A 23569-nucleotide genomic window follows, 5' to 3' on the forward strand; every position below is an offset into this window, starting at 1 on the left:
TTAAGGATCAAGAACCCTTTATATTCCAGTTCTTCTAATTCCTCATTAAAGTTCTTCTATCTTTCTGAAACTCAGTCTAGTTTGTCTGATGAAGGTAGGACCAGAAGCTTGATTTCCTCTGCCGCTTTAGTTACAAGGGGTAAATTTAGAACTAATAGTTGTTTTTTTGTTTTGTTTTGTTTTGTTTTTTTTTTTTTTGGTTTTTGGGCCACACCCATTTGACACTCAGGGGTTACTCCTGGCTATGTGCTCAGAAATTGCCCCTGGCTTGGGGGGACCATATGGGATGCCAGGGGATCGAACTGCGGTCCATCCTACGCTAGCGCTTGCAAGGCAGACACCCTACCTCTAGCGCCACCTTCCCAGCCCCAGAACTAATAGTTTGATATGCACACCTGCACAGTAAAAACCTCAGATTGTACCAGTTTCATACAATAGCCATCAAAATGCACCAATGTCACACTTGTGACACACATAGTGTGGAAAATTATCTTTGCTCAGGGAGCTATGAAACTCAAGTTTGAGTGAGGAGCTACCCTTTTAGGAAAAGAAAGTATGTCCTAAATCCTATTTGTTTTTTCAGGTCCTTTTCCTTCCCTCACTTGAAAAGAATTTTAGAAGGAGAGGAATAGTGTGATTAGATTTATTTGAGAAATGAGGGGAGGGAGAAAGATAGGTATTCAAGAGAGAGTAACTTCCTCAAACAGGTTTCTTTTGGAGGGAGGATGGGGTCAAACCTGGTGCTGTTCTGGGATTACTCCTGGTTCTTCGCTCAGGAGTCACTCCTGGCAGGTTCTGGACATAAGGAATGCTGGGGTCCAACCTAGGTCAGCCACATGCTAGGCAAATGGCCTACCCCTTATGCTATCACTTGGCCCAAAACATCTTTTTTTGGGGGGAGGGGTGTTGGGTTTTGGGCCGCACTCAGTGACGCTCAGAGGTTACTCCTGGCTATGCGCTCAGAAATCGCTCCTTTTTTAATTATTAATATCTTTATTTAAACACCTTAATTACAAATATATTTGCAGTTGGATTTCAGTCATGTAAAGAACACTCCCCTTCACCAGTGCAACATTCCCACCACCAATGTCCCAAATCTCCCTCCTCCCCACCCCACCCCCACCTGTACTCTAGACAGGCTTTCTGCTTCCCTCATTCATTCACATTGTTATGATAGTTCTCAGTGTAGTTATCTCTCTAACTGCACTCACCACTCTTTGTGATGAGCCTCATGTTGTGAGCTGGACCTCCCAGCCCTCCTCTCTTTGCCTCTGAGGATTATTACAAAAGTGTCTTTTATTTTTCTTAAAACCCATATATAAGTGAGACTATTCTGTGTCTATCTCTCTCCCTCCGACTTATTTCACTCAGCATAATAGATTCCATGTACATCAAAATAAAAGAAAGAAAGAAAAGAAATTGCTCCTCACTTGGGGGACCATATAGGACACCAGGGGCTCAAAGCAAGGTCCATCCTAGATCAGCCATGTGCAAGGCAAACGCCCTACCACACTGGACAATGGCTCCGGCCCCCCAAACAGCCTTTTTTTAAGTGCTAAATTATTGATGAAAATTCTGAATAATACAAACATTATCTCCATTACTATACAATGTGTTTATTTTTCTATTGTTGGATTTATCCATTTTAGACATTTAGTTATTAAATCCCAGTTAGAGCAGATTAAAATTGAGCTGTATCTCACAATGAGTTCTACATTTAAAAATTAAAATAATTGGTCCCAGCACCCCTTATGCTCTCCCCTAGCGACCCCAGTATTTTATATGTTGTATTGGTTTTTTTTTGTTTTTTTTTTTGGTTTTTGGGCCACACCCGGCATTGCTCAGGGGTTACTCCTGGCTGTCTGCTCAGAAATAGCTCCTGGCAGGCACGGGGGACCATATGGGACACCGGGATTTGAACCAACCACCTTTGGTCCTGGATCGGCTGCTTGCAAGGCAAACGCCTCTGTGCTATCTCTCCGGGCCCTTATATGTTGTATTATAATAAAATATTTATCCTTTGAGAATATTATAGAACTCTAAAAGCTGCCTGTTTTATCTGGTAGGGTTGTGTGTGTGTGTGTGTGTGTGTGTTTAATATGCAATTTTAAACCTATAGGTTGATTTTTAAATTATATATTATATATTATGTTTTTGTTTTGTTTTGTCTTTGGTTTTTGGACCACATCCGGTGACGCTCGGGATACTCCTAGCTATGCTCTGAGAAATGATTGCTCCTGGCTTGGGGGTCCATTTGGGACACCGGGGGATCGAACAGCAGTCCATCCTAGGTTAGCTCTTGCAAGGCAGATGCCTTACCACTAGTGCCACTGCCCCGGCCCCAATTATGTATTATGTTTTAATTTTTATCTTGAATTAATGAAACTGTTTTCTAGGAGTTTTTAATCCATTCCCATAGTTTTTAATTATCAACTATTCGTAGTATTTCTGTAATTTCTGACATGATAGATTTCTCTTATTCATAATATTTGTGAAAAAATAAATAAATACAAAGAAAAAGGGGCCTGTGAGGTGGCGCTAGAGGTAAGGTGTCTGTCTTGCAAGCGCTAGCCAAGGAAGGGCCAAGGTTCAATCCCCTGGCATCCCATATGGTCCCCCCAAAACCAGCGGCAATTTCTGAGCGCTTAGCCAGGAGTAATCCCTGAGCATCAAACAAGTGTGGCCGAAAAAACAAACAAACAAAAAAGGTATTTGTGACTTTATGTTAATAGTCTTGCTAGTGGTTGTCTATTTTGTTAACATTTTTTATTGCTCAGGGCTTCTTAATCTTGCTTTGTTTTATTAATTTTCTCACTTCATTTCTACAGTTTAAACCTGTATCTTAGGGAAGTGAAACATGACTGACTCTTGACTTACTTTTTTTCTGTTTTGTTTTGGTTTTATTTTTGCATCACACCTGGCAGTGCTCAAGGGTTACTCCTGGTTTTGCACTCAGGGATTTCTCCTGGTGGTTCTCTGGAATGATGCATATCACTCCTGGTAGTTTTTGGGCACTATATGGGATGCTGGAAATCAAACCTAGTTTGACTGTTTGCAGGCAAGCACCCACCATGTTATTGCTCCTTCTTACCTATCCTTACCAGTTCTTCAGACCTTATAGTTAAGTGTCTAGTTTTGTAGCTCCCACACAGTAAGTGTGATAATCTATGACATCAGGAACCTCCAATTCCAAAGTATTTATTTTCTGTAGTTTTTTTTTACCAGCTTCCCATAAGTGTTTCCACATGTAGTCCTTTAGACTGTGTCTAAATAATAATATTATTTATAATATTTATAATATAATAGAGAAACAAATAATTGTTTGTTTTTCTAATTCCCCTAACCCTCATTCATTCACTTTCAATTTTCTAAAAAAGTATTGAGATTTCTCAAGTACCTTTTTCTTTTCCTCAGTTTTCTTCTGTATCTTTCTAAATCTTTTGTTCTTACTTTAGCATGCTTTGAAAAATAAGGAGATAATTACATGTATGGTCTTATCACCATTAACTCAGGAAAACAAATCATCATGTACCAAAACAGGCCCTCACTGAACGTCTGGATGCTGTTCTTCTGGAAAAAGCTGAGAGTGAGCAGCAGTGTCTTTCTCTGAAGAAGGAAAATACTATAATGAAGCAAGAGATTGAGGCAAGACAGTACTTTTCTTAAATGTTACTAACTTATATAACTTACCGTGAATTTTAGCAAATCAAAAAATTTTAATTTAATGTTTTATAAATAAAATGGCATATTTAAAAAGAAAAAATAATCAACAATACTTGTAGAATTACCATTTTGTTGTTTTAGGGGCCAGAGCAATAATAGATTGGATAGGGTGTTTGACTTGCACACTTCCAACCTGAGTTCGATCCTTGGCATCCCATATAGTCCTCCAAACCTACCAGAAGTAATTCCTGAGTGCTGAGCCAAGAGTAATCCCACGCATCATCTGATGTGGCCCAAAGCACCATTGAGTTGTTTTCTCTTTTTTATAACTATAATGTAAATCTTTATAAATGAAAAATAGAAAAATATTTTATGTCAGTTGGTTATAATCCATGCTCTTAACTGCCATTCTATGTTCAGGTCTAGTATATTCAGCCTGTTGAATAAGGGCTGCTTTTCTCAAAAAACGCTTTTATTTAGTCTATGCTAGAGCTATACTTAATTTATTACAAAAGAAAATTAAAATCAGTTTTCCTAAGCTTTTAGCTATACTTGGAAAAGTATGTTATAACTGTTATTTTTACTACCATACTTATAGTAGTCAGAGCCTAAATAAAATGCTTGAAATCTCAGTATTATTTCTCTATATTAACATTTACTCATTTATTTTTCTGTCTAGTGAAAATGATTTTCTAAGGAGTGGAGAGTTCTCTCATTTAAATTAATTTTCTCTTTTCTTTTTAAATAGAATTCTGTAACTAAGGTGGAAGATTTGCACGAAGAGTTTGAACAATCAAAAAGAAACTATGTGAAAGAAACAGAGAATTTAAAAAATGAATTAATGGCAGTCAGTGAAGATAAAGCTAATTTGCAAAAGGAACTAGAAGAAGCAACAAAAAAACAGCTAGAGCTTTTAGAACAACTTAAATTTCAGAGTGACTCTGAAGATAATGTTAAAGAACTGCAAGAAGAGATTGAAAAAATTAAATCAGCCTTTGAGGAGCAAATTTTAAATCTGCAAAAACAATTGGAAGCTGCCACAAATGAAAAGGAGCTAGAAATTATTCATCTTCAAGAAGTTATTGAAGCCAATTCTCAGCATTACCAAAAAGATATTAATCATTTGCAAGAAGAACTTTTACAATTGAAGTCTACACACCAGGAAGAATTGAAAGAATTGATGTGTCAAAATAGGGTATCAAATGCAGAACACACGGTAGTTCATGGAGACCACTTAGTCCAACAATGTGAGGAAAGTGAAGAGAGGAATATTCAGGAGAAAAATGAATGTGAATTGGAAAACTTAGGGGACTCAATTACAAACCAAGAAAATCAGTTGTGTTCTTTGCTCTTACAAGGAGATGAACAAGAAGTAAATAACAAAATCAGAGTCTTAGAAGACACTTTAAAAGAACTGGAATCTCAGCATAGTATTCTAAAAGATGAGTTAACATACATGACTAATCTTAAATTAAAACTTGAAATTGATGCTCAGCAAATAAAGGATGATTTTTTTCATGAACGGGAAGACTTGGAGTTTAAAATTAATGAATTATTATTATCTAAAGAAGAACAAGGCTGTGTAATTGAAAGGTTAAAATCTCAGCTAGAAGATTCAAATAAGCAATTTTGCCATACTATAGAGCAGCATAACAAAGAAATAGAGCATCTTAAGAAAGAACATCATAAAGAAATGTCAGAACTAAATGAGACTTTTTTGTCAGATTCAGAAAAAGAAAAGTTAGCATTAATGTTTGAAATACGAGGTTTTAAAGAACAGTGTGAAAATCTACAGCAAGAGAAGCAAGAAGCAATTTTAAATTATGAGAGCTTGCGAGAGATGATGGAGATTTTACAAACAGAACTAGGGGAATCTGCTGGAAAAATAAGTCAAGAGTTTGAGTCAATGAAACAGCAGCAAGCATCTGATGTTAGTGAACTTCAACAAAAACTCAGAACTGCTTATACTGAAAAAGATGCTCTTCTTGAAACTGTGAATCGTCTCCAGAAAGAAAATGAAAAGTTATCACAGCAGGAATTTGCACCAGAACTTGAAAATGTAATTAAGGACCTTCAGGAAAAAAATGAAGTATATTTAGTTAGCCTCAGTCAAAGAGATGCCATATTAAAAGAATTTGAAGCAAAGATAAGTTCTCTTACTGAGGAAAAAGATGATTTTATAAGTAAAATGGAAAGTTCTCTTGTAGAAATAGATGACCTTCATAAAAAATGTGAAAGGGAAGAAAGATTGAATTTAGAACTTAGGGAGAAAGTAGAGCAGACTACTCAATACAACAGCGAACTAGAAAGAAAGATAAATGAGTTAACTGAAAAGCATGAAGATAAGGATCAAAATAATCAAAAAGTAGATGAGCTTATGATGCAGTTAAAAATTCTCTCTGAAGACCAGGCAGTACTGTCATCTGAAAAGAAATTTCTTTCTGAGGAAATTAATAGATTAAGCTCAGAAGAAAACCAACTGAATAAGGACTTGGAAGCCCTCCTCTCACAAATTTCTGAATTAGAAAAGAAACTTGAATTAGCAATTGAACAACGAGATAATTTAAATAAACTTTTTGAAAATGAGAAGTTACTTATCAAAACTCAGTTGGATGAGTTTCTAAAACAAATTAAATTAAAAGTTCCAGAAGAAAATGAGAAACAAGATGTTGCTAGTGTCCTGAAAGTTATAGGTGAATCCTTAGCTAAATTAAGTGAGGAAAAAAAAAATTTGGCTTTTCAATATGATAAAAGAATTTTAGAATTAGAGGAAAAAATTAAGTGTCTTGAGGAGGAAAATGTAGTTCAGTGTGAGGAACTTAGATCTTCACTGAGAGACTATGAACAAGAGAAAGTACTCAGAAGAAAAGAATTGGAAGGAATCCTATCAGAGAAAGAAATCCTGCAGTCTGAGCTGCTAGAAATGAAGACTGCTAATGAAAAAACAAGGCTTGAAAACCAAGAACTTTTATTTCAATTTGCCGGTGTTCCTGAAAAAATACGTAGGGAAAATGAAAATAATGAAAAAGAAGAACCTTTAAGGAAGGAATTAGAAAGCCTAAAGCCATTACTAGAACAGAAAGAGAATGAGTTACAAGATGTGAGAGCAGAGTTGATATTATTAAAGGTACTATTAATTTGGAATTAAGCAAATTCTTAGTCCTACTCTTAGGCTTGAAAATATATATTAACATATTTTATATTTTGACATCATTGGTAAGTTTTTAACATTTAAGGTCAAATGCCAAGTTTCTAAGAAGGGCATTAAACATTTTCATGACCATTTGACTTTACATAATTTTGTATTTAAATGAAGCTAAATGTGTTGGTCAAAATTTTATAACTACTTACCAGTAAAACTTAAGCTAAGCATGAAAAATGTTGATTTTTTTAAATAATATACATAATACATTGCTTAATATTGAATAAAACAAATGGAAGTTAGGTGGTGTTTAAATTTAACCAAAATTTTGGGACCAGAATGGTAGTATAGCAGCAGGTATATGCTCAACCCAGATTCTATTTTCAGCATCCCACATGGTCCCCCAAATACTGTCAGGAATAATTCCTGGCCTCAGAGCCAGGAGTAACCCCTGAAAATTGCCAAATTGCCAAAAACTTAAATATATTTAGCCAAAATTTCGGTTTTCCACACAAATTAGGGAAGTATGACAAATTATGATATGTGATATATATTTGATATGTTCATATTGGTCTTGAATACTACTAGTCTTTATAGTAAATGCTATATTTATGTTAAGATAAATATTACCAAACCTAGCCAAAAAAGAAAAAGACTACCAAATTGCACTTTATGCTCATGATTTTTTTTCATGTTTCACATGATTATAAGTTTTTTGTGGGATTGAAGTGATCTGTTTTTCCTCTAAAACATAGAATTCCATACAGAAATCATCTGTAGAAAATGATCAGCCTTCTTCAGTAAAAGAACTGGAAGAAAGAATAGGTAATCAGTGATTTTTTTTGTATACATTGTTACAGTAACATAAACAGATTCTTTAGTGTAAAAATAGATTGGCGAGCCGGAGAGGTAGCTCAACAAACTGAGTAAATGCTTTACATGTCAGAAGCACAGATTCAGTCTTTGGTACCACATGTCTCCCAACCCAACCCACCCCCCTGAGAACAGAACCAACTGGGAGTAGTCCTTGAGCACCTCTGGATATGGCAAAAGAAATTAATATTGGGGCCAGCGCGGTGGCGCTAGAGGTAAGGTGTCTGCCTTGCCAGCGCTAGCCTAGGACAGACCGCGGTTCGATCCCCCGGTGTCCCATAATGTCCCCCTAGCCAGGAGCGACTTCTGAGCGCGTAGCCAGGAGTAACCCCTGAGCGTTACTGGGTGTGCCCCCCCCCAAAAAAAAGAAATAAATAAAATGTTGTTTGGAAAATAGTAGCCATATAATGAATTGTTTAAAACATAGTAAACTAGCTGTCTCTAGCTTTATTTTTTTCCTTTTTTTATCCCCCCTCCCTTTTTTTTTTTTTTTTTTTTTTTAGGAGATTCTATTTTTATTTTGGATTTGGGGCCACACTTGGTGGTTCTCCTGGCTCTGCACTCAGAAGTCACTCCTGGTGGGCTCATAAAAAGTGTCTGTTCATTTCCTATCCCCATTTTTTATGTCTGTTTTGTTGCTATTGTTGATTATGATGATCTTTGTGACTATTGTGTATCTCTTGGGTTTTAATATTAACCCTTTATCTGATATGTTGATTGCAAATAAGTTTTCCCATTCCATTTGGTGTCTTTCAGTTTAAGCCTATGTTCTTTTACCACACAGATGTAAGCTTATTTGAGATCTCAATTTTAGATACTTACATATCGATTTAATTGGACATAACAAGTAGGGAGCTAAATATGTAAACCTGAAATTAAGGGGAGAAAGTAAGTGAGAGATAAAATTCATATAGCTTGGGGACAAAGAGATAGGAGTTAAGGTATTTTTTCCTTGTAGGTAGCTAACTTCAATTTTAAGAATCAGGAGCCAGAATTGTAGCACATAGGTAGGGCATTTGCCTTGCATGCGGCTGACCCAGGTTGAACGCAGGTTCAATCCCCAACATCCCATATAGTCCCCCAAGCCAGGAGTGATTTTTGAGTGCAGAACCAGGAGTAGCACGAGCACCACGAGGTGTGGCCCAAAAAAGAAAACAAACAAAATTTTTAAGAATAATTGTATTCCCCTAGGTAATGCCAGGTGTGACCCCAAAACAAAATAAGACAAAATTATAGTAGCTATAATAGCTGCATTAAGAGCTAGGAGATTGAGGGACCAGGAATATAACTCTAAAGGCTAGAGATTAGGGCACATACAAGTTATGAAATTTGAGACTACATGGAATAAGCCACATAGTAAGCATAGTAAAAAGATGAGAGTAGTAGAGAATAGCATAAAGGAAGAACATGCTGGAGGCATGGAGTATATGATTGTTGGTACCTAGTCTCCCAACCACCTTCTGGAGTGATCCTCGATCGCCAACTTGGAAATAGTTCTTGAATACCTCTCATTACCTGTGGCTTACAAATCAAAATGAAAATAAATTTTATTAATTGGGGGAGGCATACCTAGTAATGCTCACGGCCTATTCCCAGTACAGTACTCAGGATTACTTCCCAGGGAGTGCTTAAGGAACCATCCAGTTCTGTGGATCAAACTTGACCCACACATGCAAAAGATGTGCTTCAGCAATTGAGCCAGCTTTTTATCCACTAGAAGTTATGATTCTTTAGGAGGGGATAGCAGCAAAGCATTTTCCTTGCATGTGGCTGACCTGAGTTTGATTCTTAGCATCACATATGGTCTCCTGAGTATAATAATGCAAAATGTTCAGAATTCAGTATTTTTGTTTACTTATATGAGGGGCTTTGGGGAACACCTAGCAGTATTCGGAGCTTACTCCTGGCTCTCTCTGCTCAGGGATTATTCCTGGTCATGTGTGGGATATAAAGAACATTACTGCCAGGAGTGATTCTGGAATGCCAAGCTAAGCACTGCCAGGTGTTGCCCCTTTGCTCCATCCCTCATGAAAAGCATTGTTTTCTGCTGGTTTTTTGGGTCACACCCGGTGGCAGCACTCATGGGTTACCCCTGACTCTATGCTCAGAAATTGCTCCTGCCAGACTCGGGACCATATGGGATGCTGGGATTTGAACCTGCATGCAAGGCAAACTCCCTACTTTTATGCTATCTCTCCAGCCCATCTGCTGTATATTTTATCTTAATTTTAAATTGCATATTTTGTTCTAGTTAATAATTCAATCTCTAGATCAAAGTAAGTTAATTTTTTTTTCTTTTCTCTTTAAGTTCATATATAATCACAGATAATCCTTTTATATTTTCAGAATATTTGGAAGAAGAATCCAAAAAGAAAGAAGAGAAAATAAGTAAGATCAAACTGGTTGCTGTGAAGGCAAAAAAAGAACTAGATTCTAGCAGGAAAGAGGTAAGGTTACTTGAAAATGCAAGATGCAAGATCTTTACATTTTAGAAAAGCAAGTGGTTTTGTGTTTACAAGCTTTTTATTGTATGTATATAAAAATAGGCTCTGGCACTACAAGAAGAACTTGAATCTGTTCGATCAGAAAGGGATCAATTGTCTTCATCCATGAAAGAACTCATTCAAGGAGCAGAAAGCTATAAGGTAAAAAAAAAATTTTATTTCACTTACATCTGTAAAGTATAAATTATATTTATAACTTCTAAGAAGTGTAAAGACCTTTTTCATAAATAATTATCATAAATAATTAATATGGTTTAGTAATTTTGAGGGCTACAGTGGTGCTTAGGAACTGCCATAACTTGGTGCTTAAGAAGATATTCCTAGTAGTGCTAAGGGCCATCTGGCATTAAACTCAGGCCTCCCACATGCAAAACATTTCCCCACACCCTTTGAACTATTTCTGATCCCTAGTATCAAGATTTTAAGTAATAGTTTTTCTTTCATTAAATCACCATCATTTACAAAATTACAAATTAAAAAACTCATGATTGGATTTCAGGCATGCAATGTTCCAGCAGCAGTGCCTTTGCCAATGTCTACTTCCCTCCAACAGTGTCCTCAGTTTTCTTCTCCCCTCCAGCCGACTTTATAGGTGGCACTTTTTCTTTTAGGCACTGTGATTTATAATATCCTAACTGATAGTGTATCTAGAAATAACCAAAGTTTATTTATTCTAAATAGAACTTTCAACCTGTTGATCTTCCAAAATAAAGTTTGGGGGTGTGTGTGTGTGGAGTGATAGCACAGCGGTAGAGCATTTGCCTTGCACACTGCTGACCCTGACCCAGGATGGACCTTGGTTTGATCCCGGGGTCCGATATGGTCCCCCAAGCGAGGAGCGATTTCTGAGTGCATAGCCAGGAGTAACCCCTGAGCATCACTGGGTGTGGCCCAAAAACCAAAAAATAAATAAATAAAATAAAATTCTGGGGGCTTGAATGAGAGCACAGTACAGCGGAAGGCTGTTTGCCTTACATGCAGCCAACCCAACCACCCGGCATCCCATATGGGTCTGTGAGCTTGCGGGGAACAATTTCTGAATGCAGAGCCAGCAATAAACCCTGAGCACTGCTGGGTGTGGCCCAAAAACCAAATAATAATAATAATAATAAAATTCTGTTTGGAAATTTCCTAATAAAATTGGTGGCAAAAGATGGCTATTATGACTTATTATTTGATACTGTTCTGGCTATGTAAATAAACTTGAATAATGTCTACCTAGATAAAATAACAATTTACTATTAAAAAAATACAAGAGTTAGGGCCAAACCAATAGGGCAGGATAGTATGAGGGGGTACAAGAATAGTATAAGGCGTGCAACTTCCTTCTCTTGCATGCATCTGACCCTGGCTCAGTTCCCTACATATGGTCCATAAGCACTTCTAGGGGTTACTTCTGAGCATAAATCTAGTAATAGCACGTTAGGCTACAGGGTGTGGCCTAAACAATTCCTTCTACACCTAGAATAAAAATGGTAAAGCACTAAAAATTGAAAATACAACCAAACTGACACTTTACGAGCTAAGAATTTTCCCCCATCGATTGTAGTTTCCCCAAACCACTTACCTAGAAAGCTCAAAGTATAACAGATAAGAAACAAAAGCACTTAGGTGCCTATCACTTTTAAATAAAACTAGAAGAAAAAATTATTGAGAAAAAGCCTTACAGGAAAACCACCTTAACTATAGCAACCTGGCTTTGCTCTCCACTTAGGAATTACTTATGGCAGTGCTTGGAGGACCATAAGGGATCCTGGCAATCCAGCCCCAGTCTGCTCTGTGCAAGGCAAGCACCCTATCTGCTCTACTATTTCTCTAGCCCTGGAATATTTAAAGTGTTGAGAGAAGAAAAACACCAGCCTGGAATTGTGCATCTTATAAAATTAATCTTTATAAATGAAAAAAGAAGAGTCAGAGTATTGGGAGGAAGTGGTGGTACTGAAATATGATAAAGTATTACACATGAAATCCTGTCCGCAGCAGTATTATAAACTATTGTGCAAAAACATATTTTTAAAAGTGCCTCTTGGTGGATGAGAGGCAAAGGCGTGGGGAGGTGTGTGACACTTTGGAGAGATGTGGATGCTGCTAAAGGAATTGGTGAAATGTATGCCTGAAACCAAATCATGAATAACCTTAACTTTTCAGTAACTAAATTTAAAAAATGTCTTTGGGGCCGGAGAGATAGAACATCAGTAGAGTTTGCCTTGCATGCAGCCGACCCAGGATGGATGGTGGTTTGAATCCTGGTACCCCCGTATGGCCCTGTGCCTTTGGCTGATTTTGAGCACAGAGCCAGGAATAACCCCTGAATGCCGCCGACTGTGACCCAAAAAGCCAAAAAAAAAAAAAAAATGTTTTTCAAGAAATGTTAAGATGGGACAGAGCATACTGGGTAGTTAAGACACTTTCCTTGAACAAGGCTGAACCTGTTTAAATCCTTTGTGCCAGGGTGATCCCTGAGCACAGAACCAAGAGTGTAACCCTTAGCATCACTGGAATGTGGCACAGAGATTAAAAAAAAAAAAAAGATATGTATCTGAGAACTGTGAGAAGTGGCCCAATCACTGCCAGTATTTTTTCTTCTTCCTTCCCCCAGAAAACCACCCCAGGGGCCGGGCGGTGGCGCTAAAGGTAAGGTGCCTGCCTTGCCTGCGCTACCCTTGGACGGACCGCGGTTCGATCCCCCGGTGTCCCATATGGTCCCCCAAGCCAGGAGCAACTTCTGAGCACATAGCCAGGAGTAACCCCTGAGCATTACCGGGTGTGGCCCAAAAACCAAAAAAAAAATAAAATAAAATAAAACCACCCCAAAAATCTAAGGCTGGTATTGGTGAAACATTGCATGTGTTTCCTCAAGCAACTTCAGGAACGATCCCTGAACACTGCCCCAAAAGAGTGAACCTAATGTAAACTATGAACTTCCTGGGTCATCAGTTGGAACAAATGTAGCAACTCTAGTGAGAATGCTATAATGTAGTGTGTGCATGGGGTTAATAAGAGGGTAGATAGGAGAAATCTTCTTGCCCATAGTAAAAGTCATCAGAATTACTCAAATTCTATTACATAATGTTAGTTATTCTGTCATATGATGAACTTGGACAAATAATATAACTCAAGGTAGCTTAACTAACGATACAGTCTGACTTAGTAGTATATAATAATCTGCAAAAGTTAAATCCTTTTGTTTTATTAAAGAATCTCCTATTGGAATATGATAAGCAGTCTGAACAGTTGGATGTGGAAAAAGAACGTGCTAATAATTGTGAATATCGTATAGAAGACCTTACAAGACAGTTGAAGGATTTAACACTCCAGGTAACTTTAAATTTATATGCAGACATGAATTATAAAGGGTCCAATAATTAGTACAGTGATTGGGGTACATGCCTAGCATGCTACCAACTCAGATTAGTTTTAAGCACATATACTTATGTGCCTTTGCTCTGAACAATTGGTCTGGTTGACCCAGTTGCCACTGGGACCTTGGGCCTGCTTAGCACTAATTCAGAGCCATCCCTCTTCCATTTCCCCCTAAAATAAATAAATAAATAAAACTATAGTAAGTCATTTTCCATTTTGATTTGGGGAGGGGATGAAATTTTTCTTTTTCCTAATATTGTTGCTAACAACTAGCTTACTCCTGTCTTATTCTAATCTAATTCCCTGCTGAAGACTTTGCTTTTTATTTTGTTTTGCAGTGTAGTTTTAATTCACATTCTATTACATGTGAATCATGTACTGGCCTGGGTTTGTATTTTCATTTCTTTTTTTTTGGGGGGGGGGGTGTCACACCCAGCAGCACTCAGGGGTTACTCTTGGCTCTATGCCCAGAAATCGCTCCTGGGGGCCGGCATGGTGGCACTAGAGGTAAGGTGTCTGCCTTGCCAGCTCTAGCCTAGGACAGACCGCGGTTCGATTCCCCAGCATCCCATAAGGTCCCCCAAGCCAGGAGCGACTTCTGAGCTTATAGCCAGGAGTAACCCCTAAGCGTCACCAGTGTGGCCCAAAAACCAAAAAAGAAATTACTCCTGGCAGGCTCAGGCGACCATATGGGATGCCAGGATTTGAACCACCATCCTTCTATGCAAGACAAATGCCCTACCTCCATACCATCTGTCCGGCCCCTGTATTTTCTTTTTTTTTTCTTTTTTTTTTTTTTTTTTGGTTTTTTGGGCCACACCTGGCGATGCTCAGGGGTTACTCCTGGCTGTCTGCTCAGAAATAGCTCCTGGCAGGCACGGGGGACCATCTGGGACACCGGGATTTGAACCAACCACCTTTGGTCCTGGATCGGCTGCTTGCAAGGCAAAAGCCGCTGTGCTATCTCTCCGGGCCCTGTATTTCATTTCTGCTGCTTCCTCTACTGCACTGTCATATTACTGTTAGATTACTTATATCAATAGTGATGATATAAGGCAAGCACCTTAATATCTGTACTATCTAGTTTTCCTTTAATGTAACATTGACATTCTGTGGAATAAAGTTTTTGGTGGAGTGTGAAAGGAGATTGAAAAAACTCAGCATTGCTCAAAGGATTCTTTTTTTTGGTTTTTGGCTTTTGGGTCACACCTGGCATTGCTCAGGGGTTACTCCTGGCCCTCTGTTCAGAAATCACTCCTGGCAGGCTCAAGGGACCATATGGGATGCCGGGATTTGAACCATCGACCTTCTGCATGCAAGGCAAATGCCTTACCTCCATGCTATCTCTCCGGCCCAGGATTCTTTTTTTTTTTCTTTTTTTAAAAATTTACTTAAACACTAATTAGAAGGTTGTCATAGGGGCCAGCGCAATAGCGCAGTGGTAGGGCATTTGCCTTGCATGTGGCTGACCCAGGACAGACCTGGGTTCTATCCCTAGTGTCCCATATGGCCCCCCCAAGCCAAGAGCAGTTTCTGAGCGCCTAGCCAGGAGGAACCAAGTGTCACCGGGTGTGGCCCAAAAAGAAACAAAAAAAAAGAAACAAGAAACAAAACAAAGAAATATATATAAAAGGTTGTCATAATACAGTTGGGCTCTTTTCCCACAGATACAAAGTTGTTCATAATTAAGTTTCAGTCATACAATGTATAACACCCTTCACCAGTGCACATTTTCCACCACTAATTTCACAGGAAATACTTCTGACTCATTGCCCCACTCTCTTCTACTGGTCCTCAAGATCATGTGGTGGTGCTAGGGATTAAAACCAGAATGTAGTCTTCCCTGTCCCTGTGATTTTTTTTTTATTTCAAAATATACAAATACTATGAAATCTTTTTTTTTGTTTTTTTCTTTTTCCTTTTGATTTTTTTAGGCCACACCTACCATTGCTCAGGGGTTAATCCTAGCTCTATATTCAGGAATTACTCCTGGAAGGTTCATGGTTCCTTGGATACTGGGAATCAAACCCAGGTTAGCCACATAAAGGCAAACCCACTGTACTGTTACTTCATTCTCTATTATTTTATATTTCTTCTCCTGTATACATTTTCTACCTATTCAGTAATTAATCTTTTGTCATTCTAGTGTGAAAAACTAAATTCTGATAATGAAGATCTCCTAGCTCGTGTTGAGACATTACAGTCTAATGTCAAGTTACTAGAAGTACAGATTTTAGAAGTTCAGAGAGCCAAAGCAGTGGTAGACAAAGAGTTAGAAGCTGAAAAACTTCAGAAAGAACAGAAAATAAAGGTAAAAATGCCTCTGTAACTAATTTGTTTAATATGTTTCTACCACATATTATTTAAATGAAAAGACAAATATGTAGCATTTGTGAAGGTAGTGTTCTTGAATTCTTGAATGTATGTCAACTATGCATTTGAGAACCTAGGGTATGATTTGGGGGTATATATGTTAATTATAAATTTTTCAAATTATTGATATTTTATTATGTCATTTGTTTAAATATTTTTCAAGGGCCCGGAGAGATAGCACGGCGGTGTTTGCCTAGCAAGCAACCGATCCAGGACCAAAGGTGGTTGGTTCGAATCCCGGTGTCCCATATGGTTCCCTGTGCCTGCCAGGAGCTATTTCTGAGCAGACAGCCAGGAGTAACCCCTGAGCAACGCCGGGTGTGGCCCAAAAACCGAAAAAAAAAAAAATAAAAAAATAAAATAAATAAATATTTTTCAACCATTTTACACCTGTGGATTAATTAAATTAGCACCTGACGTGCATGCAGTTCAAGGTTATAACAGCTTTCTTTGGCAGTTACAGCCAAGGTGATAGACAAGTGATTTTCAACCTTTGTACCTATGGACTCGTAGTTAAGAATGCGATTTATGGGGCCGGGTAGGTGGCGCTGGAGGTAAGGTGTCTGCCTTGCAAGCGCTAGCCAAGGAAGGACCGCGGTTCGATCCCCCGGTGTCCCATATGGTCCCCCCAAGCCAGGGGCGACTTCTGAGCACATAGCCAGGAGTAACCCCTGAGCGTCAAACGGGTGTGGCCCAAAAACCAAAAAAAAAAAAAGAATGCGATTTATTTTATAGTAATGTTTGTTATTTTGGGGGTTATTTTTTAATTTTAGGAGCATGCCATTTCTATAAGTGAACTTGAAGACCTTCAGCTCCAGCTTCAAAAAGAAAAGAAGCAACTTCAGAAAACCATGCAAGAATTAGAGATTGTTAGAAAGGTAAAAAAAATTTTAAGACAAGATTATTTGTAGAAACAATTTTAAAATCCTTTCATTAATATTAAAATTTTTAATTATAAGGTGCCAGAGAAATAGCATAGTACTAGGGCATTTGCCTTGCACTCAGCAGACCCAGGACTGACAGTGATTAGATTCCCAGCATCCCATAAGGTCCCCCAAGCCTGCCAGGAGAGATTTCTGAGCCCAGAGCCAGGAGTAAACTCCTGAGCGCTGCCGAGTGTAACCCAAAACCCAAAAATAAAATCTTTTGGACCCAAAGAGATAGCACAGTGGCGTTTGCCTTGCAAGCAGCCGATCCAGGACCAAAGGTAGTTGGTTCAAATCCCGGTGTCCCATATGGTCCCCCATGCCTGCCAGGAGCTATTTCTGAGCAGACAGCCAGGAGTAACCCCTGAGTACCGCCGGGTATGGCCCAAAAACCAAAAAAAAATAAAAATAAAAAATAAAATAAAAATTTTTTTAATTATCTTGAGTATCTTTTTCCTGAAGATTTTAGGTTCAGAAATTATAAGATTTTGATAAGTTATATATCAAATTATATAGTTTTGATATGTTATTGGTATGTGACAAGTTGAAAATTTAAATAATAAAACATTGAAACTTATATTTTAGCAATTTAATTTGCTTTTTGGGGGCCAATTCCAGCATGCTCAGTACTTACTCCTGGCAGTTCTTGAAGGACCATATGTGGTTCATCTATTGAATAACGTTTTATTTATAAAATTATAAACTAAAAGAGGGCCTGAGAGATAGCATGGATTTAAGGCATTTGCTTTTCATGCAGAAGAACGGTGGCTTGAATCTCGGCATCCCATATGGTTCCCTGTGCCTGCCAGGGGTGATTTCTGAGCCTAGAGCAAGGAGTAACCCCTGAGCACTGCTGGGTGTGACCCAAAAACCAAAAAAAAAAATAAAAATTATAAACTAAAATAAATTGAAATTCTGATTTCTTCTTTGACATGTAAAGTTTCCATATTACTAAGAAGCTTAGAAAAGCATATTTATAAAGTGAAATGAGAGCTTTATTTTGTGGCATTTTAAAACTTTACCAAATATAATTACTGGAGAGTTAGGACATGCCTTGTAATAGAAATGACCCACGCTCCACAGGAATACCTTTGGTATGCTCCTTACCTCCCTCTGCTGTTGTGGCTCCACCCAGCAGCAATGTATCTCTATTGGCCTAGAGTTACTAAGAGGTGCCTCCTGGCCTCCTGTGTACTACTACTCAGAGTTCCTTCTCTTTTTCCTCCCCTACGCAAAAATAAATAAATAACTGATCTGGTATTATATAAAATTGTTTGTTGGTTTGGTTTTATTTCTTTTACCACACCCTGCCATGCTTAGAGCTATACCTCACTCAGCAGCATTAGGGACTGTGTAATGCTAGTCATTGAATCCAAAGACTTCCAACAATCACGCACACTGATTCTATGAGCTATCTTTCCAGTTTATATGGATTTTTATTAATCTGTGTGCAGGATGCTCAACAAACTACACTGATGAATATGGAAATAGCTGACTATGAACGTCTGATGAAAGAACTAAATCAAAATTTAACTAATAAAAACAGCAAGATAGAAGATTTGGAACAAGAAATAAAAATTCAAAAACAAAAACAAGAAACACTGCAAGAAGAAATGAGTGAGTAAAATAATTCTAATTTACAATAATTTTAGAATACAGGGAAGAAGACAAAAATATTTTTTTAACTTTCTTTAGGTTTTTTTCTTTTATTTTATTTATTTTTTTGTTTGGGAGCCACATCTGGCAGTGCTCAGCCTTTTCCTGACTCTGTGTTTAGGAACACTCCTATTAGGCTCAGGAAACCATGTAGGATGCTGGGAATCTGCTGTGGGTACTGCTCATGCAAGTACCACTGTACTATATATCCAGCACCTCTTTTATATTTTAACTGAAATATTTCTTTTATTTTTTTTGGATTTCTTTAATTCAGAGATTATTGTCAAGTGTGGTATTTAATTTCTAAAATAAGGGAACTATCAGATATCTTTGATTTAGTTTCTCACTTTGGATTTAGAAAACATACTCTATATGAATAAGTCCTATTAATTAATCTCTGATTTTTTTAATCATTTAGCTGAAAGAAAGCTTGATACATTGGAATAAATTGGATGAGATGTTGATTCAGGAATGCCACCTTACGACTGATAACTAATTAAGGGAAATGATTAGTGCAAAGGATTTCAAACGATAGATTACATACACCAAAGTATCGATGACTTGAGATAGCTCAAAGTTGTGGAGTGCATGCCTTGCATAATCATGGACCTAAATTATATTCCTGGTACTTTATGGCCCCCCTGCACCCTAGATGTCACTCTGGAGGCCACTGAGTATGATTGGGGTAGCTTTGCTGTCCTCTAGCATTACATCTCTAATCACAAGCATGAAACTGTTCATCCTAGCTGGCCAAATACTGCAGTGACCCTCAGCTGCCTCCATTACCTCCTATGCATTATTTCGAGGTTCCCGCAACCAAAAATAAAAAATAAAAAAATTGTGACTGGTGTTGACCCCAATTTTAATTTAGATTAAGTAGTGCCTAGCACAGTATGTCAGAGAGACATCAGAGACATAAGGGCTCCCAGGAGTCTGTACCCAGTACACAGTATTTTTAAAAATCTGCTCTTGGGACAGATATATAGTACAGCAGTAGGGCATTTGCCTTGCACGCAGTCAATTCAGGATGGACTGGGTTCGAATCCCCACATCCCATATTGCCCCCCAAGCCTGCCAGGAGCGGTTTCTGAGTTACCCTCTGAGTGCCGCTGGGTGTACCCAAAAGTAAAAAAAAAAAAAAAAATCCCACTCCTTTATATGAATTTGATAAATATATATCTTTATTTTAAAGATATGTGTTAAGAATATTGACAGACAAGTAAATTTCCTTTAAAAATTATAGCATTACCTATATACCACCCACCATACACACACACATACATACACACACACTACATATATATATCACAGTGGAGCATAAGGAAATAGGTAATGGTTGGAAACTTTTTGTATAAAAGTCAAGACAATAAAAGTTCAGATTTGAGGGCCGGGAAGGTGGCGCTAGAGGTAAGGTGTCTGCCTTACAAGCGCTAGCGTAGGACGGACTGCGGTTCTATCCCCCAGCGTCCCATATGGTCTCCCCAAGCCAGGGGCGATTTCTGAGCTCATAGCCAGGAGTAACCCCTGAGCGTCAAACGGGTGTGGCCCAAAAACCAAAAAAAAAAAAAAAAAAAGTTCAGATTTGGGAGGTCATGTGTCCATTAGTCAGGTTTATTTTTCTTGCACAAAAGCAGCTATAAACTATGTCAATGAGCCTCTCTGTTTTCTAATAAAACTATTTCTAAAACAGACAGCAACCAGAATTGGCCTATGACTCTGACTTCTGGATGAAGTAAGCTTGCCTATGTATGTGGTACTTATTAAAGCTAGTACAATAAAAGCAGGATTTATTGAGTTGTTACTATTCCTTTTATACTTGAAAAATTCCATAGTAAAAAATAAAACAAGTTACTTTTGAAGGATGGATTATTACAAGAAAAATACCCATAATTTATTTAAAATCATTCTTAAAAATTGTTTTCTAAAATTATTTCTTATATTAGTTTCACTACAATCTTCTATGCAACAATATGAAGAAAAAAATGCCAAAATCAAGCAACTACTTGTGAAAACCAAAAAGGAACTGGCAGATTCAAAGCAAGCTGTATGTTTATTTCTCACTTTCATATTTTAATACGTAGAGTATGTATATGGACAACTTTTAAAATTTAACATATCATTATTTAGGAAACTGATCACTTGATACTTCAAGCATCTTTAAAGGGTGAGCTGGAGGCAAGCCTGCAGCAAGTAGAAGTCTACAAAGTAAGATTTATTTTGTGTGTGTGTTTTTGTTTGTTTGTTTGTTTTTGGTTTTTGGGTCACACCAGCGCTCAGGGGTTCCTCCTGGCTTTACACTCAGAAATCACTCCTGGCAGGCTCGGGGAACCATATGGGATGCCGGGACTCGAACCACCATCCTTCTGCATGCCCTACTTCCATGCTATCTCTATGGCCCCTATTTTATGTTTTAAGACAAAAAATAACTTTGCATATACAAGTACAGTTAAGGATTTTACTTAATGTATACTAACAGTTTAAAACAAAATAATTAGGGCCCAAACCCCTAAGCTTTAAAAATTGTATTGTACCACAGTCAGCTTAAAAATAATTTTATATAATTATATTTATATGTACATATTCCATTATATACAATTTGATATCTTGTATACTCTCATGTAATAATTGAACTAAATACATAGTCTGGAATTTTCTCATGTTTTTTTTTTACTGATTTTTATTTAAGGAAATTCTATTTAGGTTTCTATTTCAAGGAAAGTCTGTTTAGCTATTGATTATTTAATTTACCAGACCCTAACTGAAATATTTTGCCACCAGATTCAACTGGCTGAACTAACATCAGAGAAACATAAACTTCACGAGCACCTCAAGACTTCTGCAGATCAGCACCAACGGACACTGGGTGCATATCAGCAAAAGGTGGCAAGTCTTCAGGAGGAGTGTCGCACTGCCAAGGTGCATTCTTCGTATAGAAGCAGCATATCACTGATGTTATCAAATAGCTAGTAGCTTACTTGAGAGCTATTTTCTTATATTTAGTATTTTCTTGTTACCTAAGAGCATTTATTATATGATTACTTGGTTCTTTTCATCTGACCCTTAACCTGAACCTATCCCATCCCTGTCAGTTGGATAACTTCCTGCTAAAAGGAAAGACATGTGTAGTTATTTCAGATTTCTTTGCAGTTCCTGACTGTAAGAAGGAAAGTACTTTAGAAATATATAATAGAAGACCAGGGAGATAGATACCTGAGGGTTGAGTGCGTGCCTGGCAAGCACAAGACCCAGGTTTAATCTCTAACAGTACTTAAGTCTTCTTGCACCCTAAATAAAGCCCTAGTGCCCCCCATCAGCAGAGGAAAGCACCAAAAACAAAAAGTATTCTAAAGTGTTCAGTTCTTTTTGAGTGCCAAATTATTATAAAATAATGTCTAATATAATAACAGTGATCACCTGCTCACTTTTCTTTAACATACAAAACAAACAATACATTGGTTATCCAGAGATGCACCTTTATTTAAAGTGATCTTGGAAAAATGGCTTTGGTAGAGTTTACAGATCATTTTAGGAAAAGTCAGATGAAGAATTTAAGTTTTTTCCACTCTTGAAAATTGGTACAATATGGTACTATTTTCCGGCGTATAAGACGACTTTTGAAACAAAGAAAAGTCAACTGAAAATCGGGGGTTGTCTTATACGCCAAGTATATCCCGAAAAATGTTTCAATATGCCGCTAAATGAAATTGTCTGAATATTGCCACAAAATGTATTTTCCAACTCGATTCTGCACCAATCACTGCAAGGCTGCTCAGACCGCCTCTGTAACTCAGCCAATCCAAGCAGGCTTTTTATGCATGCAAATTAGACAATGTTCTGGACCCGAATCTACACTGTAAAAAGCCTGCTTAGATTGGTCAGAGTCAGAGAGGAAGTCTATTACAGTATAACCTCTGAACCTTTGCTTGTTGTGATTGGCTCACTGTGGTACATACAGTTGCAGTACAAGAATGTTCTGTCTGATACAGCGAATATAGGCCTAAACCTGTTTTAACTGCAAAATTAAGGGGTCGTCTTATACGCCCAGTCGTCTTATATACTGGCAAATATGGTAATTCCAGTTGCTTAGTGTATTTGAATTATTATTGTAGTTGTTTTAGAAGAAAATTTCATAAGTGAAATTTTTTTTTAAGTTTTTGTTTACTGGGTCACCATGAAATACAAAACTACTCATGGTTGTGTTTCAAGAGAGTACAATGTTCCAACACAAATCTCTTCACCGGTGTCCACTTCCCTCCACTAGTGTTCCCAGTTTTCCTCCCACACCCAGCCTGCCTCTATGGCAGCACTTTATTCTTTTAGCACCTCAATTTGCAATGCTGTTGCTGATAGGATATTATGCAATCACTTTACTTCCTTAAAGCGCCAAGTCCTACAGAGTAACTTGTTCCCTGCACTTGGTGTTTCTTTCACTGACTTGTTCGCCTTCCTCCCCCACCACCCCACCACCATTACCAGTGGAAATCTTCCTACTGAAGACCATGTTTCATTTTCAATATTTCTGTTACCTTTGGACAGTTCTTATTTCCCTATGTTACTCCCCCTATATGCCAGTTAAGAGAGAGAGAGATCATGCTGTGTCCCTCTCTTCTAATTTTACTTGGCCTGATGTTCTCCAGATTCATCCAAATAATCAGCAAAATGCATGACCTCATTATTTCTTAGAGCTAACTAGTGTTCCATTGTGAATATATACCATAGTTTATCCAGTCATTTGTTTTTAGGCACTAGGGTTGTTTCCAGATTTTGCAGTGTAAATGGACTTTCTGTTTTGTGTTTTGGGACTCTAAATATATTCAAAGAAGTAGAATTGCTAGCTCATATGGAAGATCAATTCCTAGGGCTTGTTTGTTTGACTCTGTGTGTACTGGAGGGATGGGAGTGGTAAGGAGAGTAGTGCATGAACCTTACCTTGCTCTATCTTTGCTAGAGTGATAGAACAGTGGGCAGGGCATTTGCCTTGCACACACCCAACCCGGGTTTGATCCTTGGCATCCCATATGATCCTCTGAGCACCACCAGGAGTAATTCCTAAGTGAAGAACCAGGAGT

At 37.8% G+C, this 23569-nt stretch overlaps 1 protein-coding gene across 1 annotated transcript in view; it reads left to right on the top strand.

Annotated features, from left to right (window-relative positions):
- Window positions 1–23569, top strand: part of GCC2 (GRIP and coiled-coil domain containing 2) — a 54244-nt gene that overhangs the window by 5961 nt on the left and 24714 nt on the right. Inside the window, exons 5-16 of the mRNA XM_049780552.1 lie at window positions 3541–3645; window positions 4412–6790; window positions 7561–7630; window positions 10025–10125; window positions 10225–10323; window positions 13381–13500; window positions 15692–15856; window positions 16692–16796; window positions 18299–18461; window positions 20444–20544; window positions 20628–20705; window positions 21279–21416. Coding sequence (XP_049636509.1) covers window positions 3541–3645; window positions 4412–6790; window positions 7561–7630; window positions 10025–10125; window positions 10225–10323; window positions 13381–13500; window positions 15692–15856; window positions 16692–16796; window positions 18299–18461; window positions 20444–20544; window positions 20628–20705; window positions 21279–21416 — 3624 coding nt within the window. The remainder of the gene's footprint in view (window positions 1–3540; window positions 3646–4411; window positions 6791–7560; window positions 7631–10024; window positions 10126–10224; window positions 10324–13380; window positions 13501–15691; window positions 15857–16691; window positions 16797–18298; window positions 18462–20443; window positions 20545–20627; window positions 20706–21278; window positions 21417–23569) is intronic.

The sequence above is a fragment of the Suncus etruscus genome, chromosome 9 (genome assembly GCF_024139225.1).
Source record: "Suncus etruscus isolate mSunEtr1 chromosome 9, mSunEtr1.pri.cur, whole genome shotgun sequence".
Taxonomy (NCBI): domain Eukaryota; kingdom Metazoa; phylum Chordata; class Mammalia; order Eulipotyphla; family Soricidae; genus Suncus; species Suncus etruscus.